Source organism: Cynoglossus semilaevis, chromosome 16 (assembly GCF_000523025.1).
Source record: "Cynoglossus semilaevis isolate Cse_v1.0 chromosome 16, Cse_v1.0, whole genome shotgun sequence".
Classification (NCBI taxonomy): domain Eukaryota; kingdom Metazoa; phylum Chordata; class Actinopteri; order Pleuronectiformes; family Cynoglossidae; genus Cynoglossus; species Cynoglossus semilaevis.
In genome coordinates, this window is record NC_024322.1 from 18302811 (window position 1) to 18320807 (window position 17997).

A 17997-nucleotide genomic window follows, 5' to 3' on the forward strand; every position below is an offset into this window, starting at 1 on the left:
AGCTGGAGAGGTGAGAGGGACCTACTTGCAGCGTGGTTTGTTAAGAGCTGTTAATGTGCACATCCCCTCATTCTGACAGAAGTAATCGCAGGGGTTGGCCAGCTCATCACAACGTTGGTTCTTGAACCCTGACGTGCAGCTGCAAAACATTGTGTTGGGAGTGACACAAGGGCCCAGAGAACGTGTATTGTTGAACTGTTGCCTGCTGGATAAACGGAGACTGGCACACTTAAACCCATTCAGCTGCATCAATTAAAAGACGGCGTCTTTGCGTCGACCAAATTAGCAAATCAACAGTACAAAGAAAATCAACTCCGCTGCTCAACAAGTGGCGAGGACATCTGCAATCAAAGAGTTTCACACGGCGTTCTCCGCTCACACAAGATGGAAATACGAAGACAAACAAACTCTTTAGTTGATTTGTGAACATAACAAAAAAACAGCAGCTGTTTCATGTAGACTGGGTGACACATGAATCTGAGGCTACGTTCACTCCGCTCTGATTACTCTCGTTGCTCACCTGACTCCGCTCTGATTACTCTCGTTGCTCAATTCTGATTTTTGACTGCGACTCCAGTGCGAACAGTCGACGGCCCTGAAGTGACCATCGAGCTGACGTCGCACCCTGTGTTTACTAAAGCAAGTATGGATAATAAACCAGGGTGTGTGTCAATTTGGAAGTTGTTGATGACAACTGAAACTTTGTCAACTTTCCACAGACTAATTCCTCCATTAGTTACATAATTAGTTCCAACAAAGATTGTGATGTCTGATATAAAGTTGACTTGTCAGACTTCAGATCCAATCAATATAAAAACCCAGACTGCTAACACTGGGGTTTAGACCTGGTCAAACCATCAGTATCAGGCATCGAGAGCTGCAGTGAAGTTCAGAGCTGATTCACACTGAAGTTTATCAAAAAAAATGAAAACATAACATGCAGCAAGTGTGGGGAGTTGTTGTTGTTGTTGTTGTTGTGCCTCAAACTGGAAAGATCCATCATCAACAACAACAACAACAACAAAGACAAACAGGGTGTGTTTATAATTGAAACCAAATTTAAAGCTAAACCGTCTAGGTCTGCTCACTGACCCCTGGTGGTGTCACCTGTTTCATTAGTCAGCCTTCAGTCAGACACCGTGTGTTGTTGTAATTGTGTTAACTTAATATCATTTCAGTTCCGTAGCCTTCAGGAGGTGAAATGGCAGTTCAGCTGCAGTCGAGAAATTGGACTGAAATCGATTAAAAAAAAAAAAAAATATATATATATATACCTGTGGGGATGAGTGAGTGAGAGTGAGTGTCAGTGTCAGTGTCTGTGTCTGTGTCAGTGTCTGTGCTTCAGCCTCTAGAATTTACAGCAGCTGAAGTTTTTACTGTGCCCATGATGGGGTTGTTTATTGTTCTTATTTCCTCAGCCAATGTGTCGTTCCACGATGGTCTGTTATAAAATCTGAAAAGTAAGACATTTTTACTATCTTTATCTTTTTTAACAAAAACATAACAGTCTAGAAAATTCAAACAGGTTCAAGATGGAGAGGAAATCGACGGGCAGTGTTTCAAAAATTGACAAATGAGAGAAAACAGATGAAATAAAGAGACGGTGAACTAAGTTTCACTCTAACAAATGCATTAAATGTCTGTTCATTAGTGAAGTAAACCTGGAGGTTTTCTGCCAATTCTGTAAACAAACCCTCTCATTTGTTAGATATGTAAAGGAAATGCAGAAGCGAAACCAAGAAAATGACATAAAAACATTTTTAATCTGAGTAAATGGCGGAGCCCCACCCTCTCTGATTTTCACTCAACCATATTAATAATAAAAAAAAAAAAAACGTTTCTTAAAAGGTTGGCATGTCCACCTTAAGTCCTGAACAGGTTAAAAATCTGTTACGTGTAAAAAAAGTCCTGCCAGCTCTGGTCCTCAGACATGAATTAAAAAGGCTGTTTTCATTACTTTATATTTGTACGTTTATAATAAATATATTAAACATATACTGTATATATTTGATGCTCTCCTAAATATATTTTAAGGTAGTACAAACGACTTTGGCTTATGGCTCACTATTCAGTCATTTTTAAAGCAGTGTTTCCCAAAATAGGGGGCGCGTCCAGTTTTATTACTGTGTCTGAAATACTTCTACACTTCTTTTCTACAGTTCAGTTTCAAAGCTGTAGCTGTGAGTGTTTGTAGTGGGGAATAAATGGTCTTTGATACAATTGGCCGAGCTGAAAATGTTTTAGAACCACAGCTACTTTAGAGCAGCCGCCCTCTGTTGGCAGCCTGTGGGCCATATCTGGCTCGTGGGCTGCCTATTGGCTGAACAGATAAAGAGAGGCTGTTTTCCTTCACTTCACTGTGGTTTGGTCAGCATGTGTAAATGGACTGTCATCTCCATGCCAACGACTGGCTGATAGGCTGTCAGTGAGATCAGCCTGTTTTTATACTTTCACTTTTGATGGAACTCCAGTTCATTCTTCAGCAGCAGCAGGAGAACAGAACGAGATCGACACTTTCCAAGTTTGAAACTGAATTGTTTTTACATATTTCTGTATTAGAGATGATTATAAATATGACAGTCATGTGTCTTATAACTTGACCAACTATGACGACATGAAAAATGTCTTTTAGACCTCAGATATTTGTTGTGATGCGTTAATAATTTTAATGACCAAAGTTATAAAAAACAAATAGTCTGTCAAAAGTCTGTCATTTTGCCTGATAATAAAAAATAAATGGTTTTACAAATTTTTGTACTTTTACCACTGTTTCTTTAGACTGAGTTTGTTTTTTTGAGGTTAAAAATACAAACTTCAGTTAATGATGAAAAGGAAGTGAATGTTTGCTATAACTACGGTTCCACAATGATGGTGAAATTATCATTACAATTGGAGCCAGTCGACCCTGTGAGGCCGACACTTTGAGGGATGGCGATGAATTCTACTTTATTCTGAGTATTAAGGTCAAACACTGAGATTTCTTGACACAGACATATCCATCATCTCACACAATCCCTGTTCTTCGCAGCAAATAATAAAGCACATTATCAAGATCAGTTAACCTCAGTGAAAAGATGGGATCATTTGCATAGAAATTGATTCTCTCCCCTGGAGTTTGTGATAGAAGATCCCCAATTTCCATTTAACTACAGTGGACAATGGTCAGTTAGATAAATACAGAGCTGGGTTTTGAAATGGATTTCCAATTTCCTCTTTGGAGAGAGCGTCATGCAGCAATGCATGTGATTACGACTGAGGTTGTATTAATCTATGGACGGCCCCTTTAGTGCAGGAATTTGCCACTGAGCTTCACGGCCTGTTCACTGTAGCACTTATCTGCCTTTGTTTTGAAGGGTAAATGTTAGAACTGCTACAACTGACTGGAGTCAGAGAGGCTTCACGGCAGGAAGGGACCGTGTGAAAGGCTTCAAATGACAGGCTTGAAGGAGCTTAAACTGCTTTTTTTTTTCTTTTTCAATCTAAAACTTTAAGTCACACTGAGGTGTCACGGCGTATGACGGTGTAACAGCGTTCAGCCCCCGCTGTGTCACGGCACTCACATGGTGACATCAAACCTTCCTTCAACTCAAAGATTTCCTTCCAGAGTATGACATCTTTCTTGTACAGTTCCTTAAGCTTGGAACGATTCCCCCGTGCTGATTTTCTGTTGCGTGTCTGAGGCCACGCTCACTGGGGCACAGAGCCAACATTTAAATGGAAACTATAAGAGTGTGAATAACAGGGAAGTACATTCATTTCCCCCCACTTTCCTTTGCCCATTAAGCAGTGACTTACTGACAGAAAGGCAGGTTGGTGTCGGGGTCCAGGTGACAGGTGCCTCCATTGTAACAATATCCGTCACACAGCTGGCAGCTCGGTGCTATTCTGCCATTTGTGCAACTGCAGAGTGAAATAATAATGGTTTTAAAAGCAGAAAGCTACGCTTTTTTTTTTTTTTTTTACAGCTGCACTTTCACAAGGAACAGAAATGACTCGTGGTTCTGGTGTCATATATATACGCATGGATTCACATAAGCAGAATTCTTCGCTTGGCTTTCATTAAAATCAGCAAATGCCAAGGAATGAATTGAGTTTTAATTAAATCACTTCCTTCAGCCAGCTACAACATTTCCATAAATAAAAGGCGAGTTGAAGCCCAACAGTCCACCAGAGGAGCAGACGGATGGTGGAGATAACATACAAAGCACGTACTTGCAAACCACATCCCCCGTTTCCTCATTAATGAGGCAGGGAGCGCCGTGGCATCGGAGACATTTGTCCACCTCGCACTTGTTTCCCTCGAACCTGGCGGGACAGACACACTCCACGTAGCCGCTGCTGGACAACGTGCAGGCCTTGGAGTTCACACAGTAGTGATGACAGATGTCTGTGGACAAATGTGGGAAGATAAAGAAGCAGGATGGAGTTGAACATATATTTTCAGCTGTTCTGAACAACTCTCTGTGTTCAAACCTAATTAATTACGTTGTATTCGATCTCAGCCAGAAATAAAAAACATATAACCCTCAGGGTAAACAGAAGTCGAAAATAACTAATGATGTGCAATTTTAATAGTTTTTCCACAAACAGTTATGTCAAAGCCAGAAAGAAAAAAAAAGCACACAAAATCCAGATGTAGTATTTTGATTTTTTGTTTTTTTTTATGCACACACAGGGAAAATGTGCTGTTTGTAGAAAATAGATGGTTAATGATTCACAGTGTTAAGTGTTCCAACTTAGGGGGAAAATATGTCAGAAATCAGGAAACTAAATTTGGTGTGGATCTGTTTTCAAGCGGTGGTTACGACACTCACGGTAGAGACAGCGGTCTCCTGTATATTCTGCCAAACAGCGGCACACCGGCTGGTTCCCCTGAGTGATGTCACACGTTCCTCCGTTCAAACAGTAGTTGTCACAAATCCTCCTCTCACAGAAGGGCCCTGAGAAACCAATGTTGCATCGACAGGTGGGCTTACCTGGTTCAAAAACACAGGAATAAAAAAAGATTCACGTCATTCACGACACCACAGGAACAGTTACAAACTTGAACAGTTTTTGTTTCCTCTTGTTAATATAACACATAACGTCATGTGTGGATAATGAGGACCACAATTAAAAACTGTGAAGTCGTGTGTGGTGATTCTTTTCTCACTTACACTCTCCAGTTTCATCCAGGGATAAACACGTTTAATCCAGTATTTTTGGCAGTTTAATAACGTTCAACAACAGTAACACCCCCCCCCCCAAACATCATAAAACAGAGTTCTTTCCAGAAGGACTGAAGATATTTCTTGGTTTTTGTCGAATATATATTGACGTTTATGGTTCAAGGCTTAAAGAACTTAACAAAGGAAAGTTAGGAAGTAGCTAGAATGTTCTAACCCGAGGCGTTGACAATGGATAATTAACAAAAGAAAGAAAAGTGACTACAGTAGGTACTGTACTGCACTCTAGAATGTTCTAGGCTAAAAAAAAAAACCAAGAGAAAAATCAAATGTTTTTGTCTATCTGAAAGCGTCCACTCCACGTTGGCCTAGGTTACAGACGTGACCCTGACCTATAAACGTGGCCCACTTGTTCCTGTCTCCTGCAGCACGCGGCCCTATTTCATACCAGCATTGTGTTTTCGGGGCGAAAGACTGTGATTAATTGTCGGTACGAGTAATCCATTATCAGCAGGTGGAGTCCGTCTGCCAGTTACATTCCCTTTAGGAACTCTCACCCATCTGGCCTTTTTCTGCTGCAGCCATTTTGACACAGTATGAACAGGTAAGAATACATGGAAATAATAAAAGGATCCACTGTGGCGGTGTTCCATTCAGGTGTTTCACTTTAGGGATGTGACGCTGCGTTTGCTGGCTAACTGTCACACCACCATGTCTTACTGGAAGGCTTGTTGAACGGCGTACAGTGAATTCTGACGACTAAGTTGCCATGGATACAGGTCTCACCATGTAGGTCAGACTACACTTCTTGGTAATTTCACACTCCACCATTCTGTGACAGGGATAATCTAGTTCTGAAATGTCCGTTGGACACTCATGCTCCTTCCATCCATTGTTCTGTTAACTCACAGCTGGAGTTGAGAGAAAAAGAAAAGCCCACAGTCTCATTGAACCCGTGTCTGCACAGGATTCTGCAACAAAAACATTCTACTTTGTCAGAACATTGTTCATTTCGTGTGTACTTTGAAACAAACCTTAGCTGTAAATAATACATTTTTAAATCTTTTTTTCTATGTACTTATCCTCATGTTTCACATGTTTTAATTTAATAACAGTAGTAGTGAAGTTGATTTCCTATAAATTTTTTAAACAAATATTTAAAGAATTCAAGCACATAATTGAGTATTTTAAGCTTCAGGCAGAATATAATATTTTGTGTTTCATTTTTTTTTCTCACTCTTGTTGCGTTGTTGCATGTAGAGAGAAATATGAACTCCATTCGTGATTGGAGCAGACACATACTGTGTTTTTTCATTGTAAAAAAAAAAGCTACCATTTTTTTCATTTGCCTCTGGGGGGAGTTTATATTGAATCAAATTACAAGGAAGAACTTTTAAACAAGATCATGTCGCTCTGCAAAACACATGAGGAATGAAAGGTGAAAATAGAAGATGACATCAATAAGGCAGCGTTCAAGGGATGTAGACACTTGACTGTGTTAAAGGAATCCTGGAGTGTGAAGCAGAGATTAGCAGAGGTTTTATACGAGGAAAAACCTTTTCAATGTCATCCAAATGCTGTAACGCAGTACAACTCATCCAACAGGGTTTATTAGAGGTAAGTGTAGTATTTTAATTACAAAACAAACAATAAACAATAAATAGTATCTGTGCATTAATGGAGGTAAATGAGGATGTATGACATCATCATTACCCAAAAGAAAGTTTATAATGTAAGAGCAGCTGGAATAACAGTGTTCTGTTATTATTAAATCAGCATAATTCAAAGTAGGGGGAAGATAATGGTAAAAATACTAAATAAGTATATACATTTAAAAAAATATATTTTGTATACTATTTTGTCAAAACCATATAACACTTAAACTGCCGTATTCTTCGGATCATGAAGTTTCGGAGGGTACATGAACGCACCTCGTCTGAGAGCCATAATCTGTGTAGACCTGTTAGCTAAGCTGCTCCTCATGTTAGCGTGATGGTTCAGTAGAAGAGGTGAGGAGTTCGGTTTTTGTTCAGAAAGAATGCACAACAAAAACACAAAGGTGATTTTTAAAGGTGACTAAATCCTTTGTGCCGTAGGACATTCTGTAGCTGTACCAGCGCAGATTCTCTTGTTCGTTTCATAAAACATTAAGACAGATATTTTTTAAATGTTATTTTGAACAACTCAAAAACCAAATAAAAGGTTGGCTGAAAGACTGCTTTATAGGTACATCGTTTAATCCAGCTATCCAAAAATACACTTAGCAGAATGTCAATAATATAATTCCATTAATCCTTCCCTGAGGAACTTTATCTGTATTTTATGGGGATTTTTGTGTTTCCTCAATAAACTCACCAACTTCAGCGATATTACTTAAAATGTCTTTGCTACAAACTAATATCGTCAAACTTAAAAAAAAGCTGTAACTGTCGGTTCTGAATAATTACACTCTGCTGCCAAAAGTTCCATTAAAGTGCAGCTAAACCAGCAAAAAGTATCAGAGCACAAATTCAATGACACTTCAGTTTTTATAGATACAACTGGAAAAAGTCCAGCACCTAATTAATTACAGGTTCTCTAATCACAAAAAACAAACAAAACAGAAGCGTGAACAAACTTATTTACCTTGCTCTGTTCCTAGGTATTCAAATTAGATATCAAGAAAAGCAACTAAGGATACGGTGCATGATCAGGGTCAGATAAAAAAGTTAATTAAAAAGAGGAATAGAAAGAGAAAGAGACAAAACAAAATTCACAAACAAGAATACGATCCAGCATCAGGACGATCGCAATTCTTTTATAAATGACATTTATTCAAAGACAAAATTATGAGGTACTTTAATTATGTAGCAGAAGCATTTCAAACCTCTTATTTCAAATTTAAAAGAAATTACCAACAAGTGACAGTGCCAAGAGACACAGAGATTGGACTCTGGGAAAAACTCATTCTGTTATAAAAAAGCCCTTCAAATAAGTTTTAGAGGTCAACAAGACATGAATAAACAAGTTGTGATTAGAATAAAAAACAAACCAAACTGCCTAACTTTTCCTAACTGTTTTTTCCACCACAAACTTCCAAATATTAGTTGAACGCAGGTAAACACAGGTGTCGGCTGCAGCTGGGAACAACGAAAACAAAGGGAATTTTAAACTAAAACTAAAATGTTCAACCTAAAGAGTCCAAAGTCTCCTGAAATCTCAGGGGATCTGCAAAGCCAAACAGAAACTCTCAGCAGGCCGATTATTCTGGAAGAAAGTCGACTGTTTCAACCTCTACAACTGTTAGCTCGACCAGTGTTTCTATTGAAAACAGAACTTGAACAATTCAGATTTCAAATTTCTCTCGTGAACATCCATCAGAGACTCCAGGGGACATAATAAATTCTTACCCTTGAATAAGGTTTTGCCTTTACATATGTCAGTAGGGAATACATGTCACACTTAATGTGACGTCTGAAAAACAAATGGAAATCAATTTGTCTCTCCTGTATATACGTCGGTGCCTATTTGCTTCCCATAGCCCTCGGCATCTCTCCCTGCATTCACGCAGGAAAAAATGATGGTAAGATAAGAGACGTCGACTTAAAAGACAATTGATATTGAGAGTTTGTTTGACAGCAGACTCAATGACAAAACTGCTCAACCCACAGCTGTCATGTGGCAAATGTCAAGTGAGGAAGGCGTAGAAGTTTAAAGGAAGACAAATGTGTCTGAAAGTCCCATGCACTGAGACGCTGTGCAGAGGCAGAGGAAATGTCTGTCTGCAGCAGTGAGAAAACTCACCGCACAAAGATGATTCTGCATGAGCATAAAACTTCTCTACACACACACACACACACACACACATTCTTAACAACATTAGTTCATATTAACACAAGTAACACAACATTCATCAGTCAGCTCACTCCTCCCACAAGTGGGCGACCTTGGATATTATATGAACTGAATATATACAGTGAGACCTGAGAGCAAGACCTTTATATATAAATGAATGTAATCACAGATGCATGAGAGGAATCCATCCATGCACAAAAAACTTCACCACCAAATGGAAGTGTGATCCCAGATATTCACTGAATAGTAACTGCTGGGACAGAACAATCTGTCTCATTGAGTGAGTACTAGGTCTGTTACTGTGTCCAATGGCCTACATTTATTTTTACTTCATTCATAAACTGTCTACTTCAGGATCTTCCTGATATTTGACTGTTAACACACTGAACGTTTATTTCAGCACCAGGAGCTGTCCACCAAGTTCTAATTACATCACTCCTGACTAACCGTGGGGATAAATAATCTATTAGTGACATCACAGTTACATCACACATGTGGGTATAATATTTTAGTCGACTAAACTATATCCTACATGGCCAGATACTAATGTCCAGTTCTGGCCCACGGACCACCTATTGACGACCACTTCTGTGTAGTGTTTGACAGGACTGATTTGGTACTTACCAAGAGGTGAACCCACACACGTGCCTCCGTTCAGGCAGTAGTCTGTGCAGTGGTTAACCTCACAGCGCTCCCCTGAAAAGTCCGGCCAGCAGTAGCACCTCCAGTCTCCTTTCTCATTGGCCAAACAGCGCCCTCCATTTTCACAGGGAGGTCGACACAGTTCACCTTCACCACAGAAAAGACCACAACACTCAAGGTCACATGGTGCAGTATCTTCAAAGAAGAACAATACTACAGTTTTAACTGACTGCAGTTGTCATGTGAGTGGATTTGTTTTTCATCTAAACCATTAAGACAAACGGTCACATCACAGACTTGTGAAAGCTGTCCTACCTGAGATGTTGACGTCACTACAGGTTCCATTGACGAGGACCTTGCCCTCTGGACACGTACATGTGGCTCCAGTTGGATTCAGCAAACACATGAAGTCGCAGGACATTCTCAGGCACGGGTTTGATGCTGTGAATGAAGATTAAAAAAACATTCTGTTATCTTTGAGTCTGCTCTGTGATTTATCTGACTTTTTTTTTTTTAAAGCCTATTTTCTGTTTTGAATGCTGTTTTCCTCCAGACGCCCATCGAGGCATGGCTGAAGCTTCAGCCTGGCACGTCAACAGATGGAAACAAACAAGAGCACAATGTGTCATTTTCTATTTAATTGAATATCATGGTCTTGAATGGTGTTTTAATTTTATTCACTGGCAAGATAGCAGCCCACGGGAGAGACGCCCAGTGACTGCTGTGTTCCCCACTAGATATTCACAGATATTTCATATGTACAGCAACAGTCAAGTCCAACAGTTCAAAGACACATGTTGTAATTTCAAAAGGTGTCTGATTAAACCTAAAACTGATTCAAGTTCAATTCATTTGACTGGGTTTTCCATCCCCGAAAAAAAAAATAAATTAATTAAATCAGAGCAAATTTCATCTCTTCAACCAAACTGAATCGTGACCAACCAAAAATATTTTTCAAGGTTTTTTATTTAAAAGAAAAGCCCGCGTTGGAACAGAACTTGCAGTAGTATTCAGACTAGGAAATGTAGAGAAATATGTTTGTTATTTTCTTAAATAAAGAAATCTAAAAACGACTAACTACCCCATGAATATGTTAAGATTTTCTTTAAAATAAAAACTGTATTAAACTGTTTTCAAACATTAAAAATTGCTTTGAATATTTTTATTTTTTAGTGTGAAACTACAGGGAAGCAGCGTGGCCTCACAGTAGGAATGTTCTGAGATGTTCTCCACATGCCCTGTGTGGGTGTTCTCCTGCTTTCTCATGGAGTCCAAAGACACGCAGGTCGGGTTAATTGGCGAGTGGGTGGGAATTTAAGCCTGGAGCCTTGTTTGTTCTAACATGTCAGCCCTGTGGAAGGCTCTAGAACTCTTTAGGCCACGCCCAACTCTGACTAAATGAGAACCAAGACACTGACCCTAAGATGTGAGTTTAGCCAAACTGCTGATAAAATAATGGGCTCTGATGTATTTCTGTCGACACACTGGGCTGGTGGTAGGAACCTGGACATTTTATGCAGTCCACATTAATGATGGCCACCTCTTCATCACATAAAGGTTGTGTTTCTCCTCTTTTTCTTTTTTTCCAGGCCTCATGCATCTGCTTCCTACACAGACTACGCACTCTTTCACTGGCCTAATAAGTTCCCTGGGAGCAGAACAGCTGCCCTGCAAGAGAGAAAATGATGAATACCAGATGATATGTGAAACTCTACCAGGATTGGCTGTGGACCAGCTGGATGCCAAATTACTAACTCTGGTTCTACTACCGCTGAGTACGAAGAGGAACGCTACCCAGGATGCACATGGTCGAATAGATGGAAATCAGAACTGAACCTGAAGTATTCCCAATAAGAATAAGAATAATATAGCATTTAAAATAATCCCAAAACCTTTTGTTGTTTTTGAATATTGCTGTGATCCCAAGACCCTTACTTACATTTAACTACTACAAATATGTCTTTTATTTATCCTTACCATTACCCTTAGTCCCCACAATGGTGGCTGCACCAGAACGGCACACACACCGACACATGGATCTAACGACTACTGAAATTCACGGAGAATTCAAGGAGAATCTTTTCCCCCTAGGAAACTGTGTACCACCGGCTGTAGGCGAACCACAGTCTGAGAACCACTCCTCTGATGAAATGTTATCAACTTGTTCACTGATATATGACGATATGTTAGAATCCAAAGAAAGAAATGTATCTTTGACCCCAAACTTTTACGTGTGTTTCTGTTATACTTGAAGACTCGTGTCCTTCTTAACCCAAACAGAAGGAAACAACATGTTCAATGACACCTCCTCCTACAGGAGCAGGTTGACCTTGGCCTTCAACAGCACCTATTCAAATGTACACAGGAGGAATGAGGAGCGTTATCTGTGGAAGGAGGCACGATAGCTTCCCTTCGCTGATCCAGTTCACCTCAGTGACAACTGCACCTTCTCATCACTTATTCTTTTGTCAATGAAGCTGTCTTCAAAATATCCTTCAACTCCTTCTTTTCAACTCCTTCTTTTCAACTCCTTCTTTTCAAAGTGTATAAAGTCCAACATTTTCACTTTCTCTATGGTCATGCATAAAACAAATGCCAAGGACAATGAAGTCAAGAATAAAGTGCCTAAGCCTTCTCCTTTTTGAAAAAACAAAACACAAGTTTTAGAAAATAAAAAGTGAAACTTTGTTGAACACAGGTTTTAGAAAATAAAAAGTGAAACTTTGTGCTTTGTCACATGCCAGTGTAACATAAAGATAAAGAAGCCAAGGTTAAATCCACGTACCATCCTGTTGTTTGTACCGATGGGAGATTAAAATGTTTGTTGGTTTCTCTACCCCTAAACTCAGAAATTCCGCAGATTGTTTGCCAAACTTGTGGATCTTGAACACCTCGTGTTTGAGTCCCGTTCCATAGATGTAGTCTTCAAATAAATCTATTCTGTATGGCTGGGAGATTCCTGCACAGGAGACAGAAACAAGATATCCAGGTAATCCTTTGCAAGGCTGCAGATTTGTTTTATTTCTTTGAGAAATAAGAGCATGAGATTAAAAAAAAAAATTGTTAAAAAAAAAATAGTGATTGTCAAAGTTAAAAATAATCAAATTAATTCAAGGCCTTTTTCTAAAGTAGGTTTCCTTTTTAGAGTTTCACAATTACTCAAACAAAATTCTTTAGAAACAAATGAATATTGTTTGTTTAATATATATATATATATATAATACACATATACTGTATATATCATTTCTGATAAGGAGAACTTCTTTGTTGAAAGTGAGTCCCTCAGTTTATAACATCCTACATCCTCACTGTCTGTCACCTGCAGAGATTAGGGATTAGGTGTGTGTGTGTGTGTAGTATGAACTTTGTTTACAGTGTGTGTGTGTGTGTAGTATGAACTTTAGAGTGTGCCTTATATGAATCACTTCCATTAACTTTAATGCAGCTCATACACTGTGCAGAGGCAGAGTGTAATTTTGAGGCCTGTAACCACTTTAATGGTTGAAATTACAAAGTAAATACTTGGGTGAGTGGAAGTGGGAGAGTGATAGTTCACTTAGAAGCGGTGCCGTGGATGTCGGTGTACATTACCGTGTCTCTCACTGATTGTCACCAGAGGGTCTGAGCCTTCCAGTCTCACACTTCCGATGTGCGAGAGCTCAGGATCAGCCCAGTATAAACGCTGGTTAAAATAATCGATGGCGAGACCTGTTGGAAAAGAAAGACAATAAATATAAAACATAATTCTTTATTGTATTTTTAGATATATATATGTTTATCTTTGTTTATTCAGTAGAATCAAAAGCTACCTGTGGGTCTCCTTAGTCCTTTCTCCAACAGAACTCGCCGTAAGGATCCGTCCATGGCTGATTCTTCAATATGTGAGTGATCACCTATGACACTCCAGTACATCATGCTGCAGCAGACAAGGACAAACACTACGCTCTCACATCACAAACAACACAACTCAATGATACATCCACGCTAAGGTGGGGCAGCAGTCTCTCTCTCTCTCTCTCTCTCTCTCTCTCTCTGAAGTGAACTACTGTATGTTTGGAGAAGGGAGAGGTGTGAAGCCCAAAGAACACTCTCCACAGAGTGAAAGATGGAATATGATACGGTTGGTCGTCATGTGATGCATCTAGAACCTGGTTTGTCTTTAAAAGGATCTCACGTTCTCTGCAGGTAATACAGTTAAAAACTGTGATATAATGTTAACAAAGTGTGAGGTTCTAAACTGACGGGTATAGTGAGAAAATTTGCTTTTTAGACAAGTTTTAGTTGTTGGGTAAAATATGTATCATGGGAAATTATGATTAAAAAAATGATAATTAAGAACAAACACCTTCACAAAAAATCTGTCAAAACTGGTGGAAACCAATCAGCAGAATACCAAACTCTTAACTAACCAAGTCTTTGACCAAATCCAATAAAAAAAGAGTTGAAAAAAACAAAACAAAAAAACAAACCATACCAACCATATTTTTAGTCTCTACCCTGAGACAACAGTTTTTGCTTCTGATCAGTACAACAAAACTACTACTACACTACTTCATGCGTTGAGACTCATCTCCATTTCCAGGGTGTCTTGGCGTTAGGGAGACAGAGGCTACGCCCTCTAGTGTTCCTCGTATTATCCTAAACATGAGATTTTGGTTTGATAAAGCTGGCTGATAAAGCTGAGCAGACATTGACTGATTAAAATGCTAACCTAAGTTAAATGAGGAATGCATTAATTACTCCATTATAGAGTAATTGATGATGTAATCAGTTTGGGCTCCAACAGCTCAATTAATACGAGTCGTTTTCTCCGATCACACTGTGGTTATTATTATGAAGGATGAACTGACAGTGGTCTTTGTCACCGTAACTTTGTTATTTATCACTTCAACTTATCGTAGCATCAGTGTCTTAATGACGCAGGAGGAAGCGCTCTACATTATGTGTGTTAGTGGGTTCTCAGATAATCACACTTATTTAGAGAGCATACATAACAGTTAGGGAGGAGACAGATCTTACCCTTTGGCAGGGTTGACAGCAATAGCATACGGTTCTCCTGCTATGTCAGTAATCAAGCGGGTGCAATTTGGTCCCTTAAGCTGCCCCACGTTTATGGAATAGCGGAGTTTAGTCCAGTGGGCTGTGTAATAGCTGAACCAGTGCATTCGAGAATGATCCGTCCAATAAATGTTGCCTGTGATCCAGTCGGCGGAGACGTCTCTGGGGCGACGGAAGTCTGAGCACTGCAACCGGTAAAAGACACAACCTCAGGTTTTATGTACTGTATTTAATACAATTAAAAACGGTGAAGTCGTTTAACATGTTAGTAAACATTGTACTGAGATGTATGATGGGAAAATTAGCTTTAAGGGCGATTTTTAGTTTTTGCCTAAAATATGTATCATGAGGAATTATGTGTAAAAATAATAATTTTGAACATCAACAAAAAAAGAGCTTTTACTCATAAAATCATGAGATAAAACAATTTTGCAGCAGAAATCTCGTCAGCGGGATTAAATGTACTTACAATGTTTCGGACGTTTGTTTTACTCTGAGTCCTGTCCAGAGAGTCTTTGTAAAAAACTCCCCCTGGGTTGAACTGGGTTGCCCAAATAAACTTTTGGTGGTGAACCAGTGAGTCCATTCCTATAATGCGTGCGTTGTCTTCAATATGAGTCAGCAGTTTGTGTCCTTGGCTCTGGTTAAACGGATAAATGAAACTTCGGATTTCAGTGTCGTTGGCCAGGTAGAGGACTCGATCCTGGGGACCTGAAACGACGACGTGTGCAGTGAAATCAACAGGAAAAGAGGGAAAATGGGAAAGATTGTCTTTTAAAATGAGAATATAATTACATTACATTAATACCATGTGGAATTAGGGGTTTGTTATACACCTTATGACTTTAACATCATACCTTTGGCAACACAGTTGCCATTGATTTCCTTATAGTTTCTGTCACACGAGCACTTGAAGGATCCTTTAGTGTTTGTGCAGTAATGTGGACACGCGTCGAACTGCAGACACTCGTTAATCTCTGAAAGAAAAGAGCGTTTTTGACTCATTTAAAAATATGATTTGTTATTTTTAATCACATGGATTTAATATTCTGAATCGATCTAACCTACAAATGTATATTTAAATAAGTTAGTATTTAACTTTTCTAGGTGGTAAAACCAATAATCAAGGTGTTTGGAAAGATTCTGTCCCTCTGACAAATACAGCTGATGACCCGTGGTTTACTTGTCAAATTTCAAAGAACAGAGACTGAAGGCATTACCTTCACACTGGCCCGTCTTCTGGTTCCTCTTAAAGCCCGGCTTGCACTGACATACAGCATTAACATTTGTTTGGTTGCAAACAGCATCTTCTCCACATGGATTTGTTTTCTTCCCACATAATTCTCCACTTGAAGCTGCAAACAAAAACAGGGCTTTGATTGCACACAGGCACCAGGCCTTTGGATCCCAGACACCTGCTGTGCTTTTCTTTTGATGTTCAAAAGGCAAAAGGACAACATCATCGATACCGTTCACACACTGTAGCTCAGCGCACACCTTTTAAACATGTGCATATGTGAACTGCCATCAATATTAAACTTTTGCGCCCCCTACCACCGTCACCGTAACATGTCGTCTCTTTGCAAGTACCACCTTTGATCTGTGTATTTAAATCAGCTGCTGCAGCACTCACAGGTTTTGCAGTCTTGCTCGTCGGAGCCGCCGTCTCCACAGTCGTTGAAGAGGTCGCACTGCAGTTGGATCGGGACGCAGCGTCGGCTGCTGCAGGTGAACTCTGTTTTACCGCATGGCCGAGGTCGTCCTGCGGCCACCTCTGCTTCACACACGGGAGTCCGTCAAAAAAAACAGACACAATTTACTGTAACTTACAAGTAAAACACAACTATGTCACATTGGTTTATCTGTATTATCAGTAGGTTATTCACCGTGCTACTCTGTTGACATTATTATGTTCCTCCAGCCCAGTGGGTGGCAGCATAGGTAAGATAAACTAGCCAATAACCATTAGTATGTGTACAATTATTATAACTATTATTGTTCTCAATCAATATTCTAACATCTTCTAGATTCAGGGCAGCTTGTGAACCAGTGGTTATTGGAACAAGGTACCAGGTTCAAATCCTACCTTGGCTATAATTTTTCAAGTTTAGGAAAACAATACATATAATAATTTTTCTTTCGGTTCTGCAAAAATTTTCTTTAACCTGATTTTGAATTTCAAATTAAAGAAAATGTAAGCAGTAACTTTGTGATTAGCCAGATTTCAGCTCACAGTGGTAAAAATGAGCAGCTCTTTATTTCAGATTCAGGTTTAAAACATTTTTAGTATTTCTTTGGTATTCGTTATCATTTTTTGATTTTTGAGTAGAAAACCATAAAAAAGAACGTGTGTGTATTGACATCAAGGTCCAAAAACAACAGAGAGCAGAGATGAAAAAAAAAACAAAAGATGAAGAGAAAGATGACAGGAAAATTATATTACTGTGAGATTTAAGAGATGGATGAAGGTAAAAAGCATTTGGTGAAAAGTAATGGAGTGAGGTAGAGAGATGGATGGATGTATTACACGTAAAACACAACTATGTCACATTGGTTTATCTGTATTATCAGTAGGTTATTCACCGTGCTACTCTGTTGACATTATTATGTTCCTCCAGCCCAGTGGGTGGCAGCATAGGTAAGATAAACTAGCCAATAACCATTAGTATGTGTACAATTATTATAACTGTTATTGTTCTCAATCAATATTCCAACATCTTCTAGATTCAGGGCAGCTTGTGAACCAGTGGTTATTGGAACAAGGTACCAGGTTCAAATCCTACCTTGGCTATAATTTTTCAAGTTTAGGAAAACAATACATATAATAATTTTTCTTTCGGTTCTGCAAAAATTTTCTTTAACCTGATTTTGAATTTCAAATTAAAGAAAATGTAAGCAGTAACTTTGTGATTAGCCAGATTTCAGCTCAGTGGTAAAAATGAGCAGCTCTTTATTTCAGATTAAGGTTTAAAACATTTTTAGTATTTCTTTGGTATTCGTTATCATTTTTTGATTTTTGAGTAGAAAACCATAAAAAAGAACGTGTGTGTATTGACATCAAGGTCCAAAAACAACAGAGAGCAGAGATGAAAAAAAAAACAAAAGATGAAGAGAAAGATGACAGGAAAATTATATTACTGTGAGATTTAAGAGATGGATGAAGGTAAAAAGCATTTGGTGAAAAGTAATGGAGTGAGGTAGAGAGATGGATGGATGTATTAATGAAATAAAGGGAGAAATGGACAGAGGACGAGGAGGTTTGAAAGACTGGAAAAGAAGGAAAGTGATTTTTTCTGTT

At 39.0% G+C, this 17997-nt stretch overlaps 1 protein-coding gene across 1 annotated transcript in view; it reads right to left on the reverse strand.

Annotated features, from left to right (window-relative positions):
• lrp1bb (low density lipoprotein receptor-related protein 1Bb) overlaps positions 1-17997 on the reverse strand; it is a 176515-nt gene that overhangs the window by 6282 nt on the left and 152236 nt on the right. The window contains exons 74-86 of the mRNA XM_025063745.1: positions 16333-16473; positions 15920-16054; positions 15557-15676; positions 15169-15410; positions 14661-14884; positions 13451-13557; positions 13233-13349; positions 12427-12600; positions 9957-10082; positions 9624-9788; positions 4815-4976; positions 4213-4387; positions 3796-3900 (exon numbers count right to left, since the gene is read on the reverse strand). Coding sequence (XP_024919513.1) covers positions 3796-3900; positions 4213-4387; positions 4815-4976; positions 9624-9788; positions 9957-10082; positions 12427-12600; positions 13233-13349; positions 13451-13557; positions 14661-14884; positions 15169-15410; positions 15557-15676; positions 15920-16054; positions 16333-16473 — 1993 coding nt within the window. The remainder of the gene's footprint in view (positions 1-3795; positions 3901-4212; positions 4388-4814; positions 4977-9623; positions 9789-9956; positions 10083-12426; positions 12601-13232; positions 13350-13450; positions 13558-14660; positions 14885-15168; positions 15411-15556; positions 15677-15919; positions 16055-16332; positions 16474-17997) is intronic.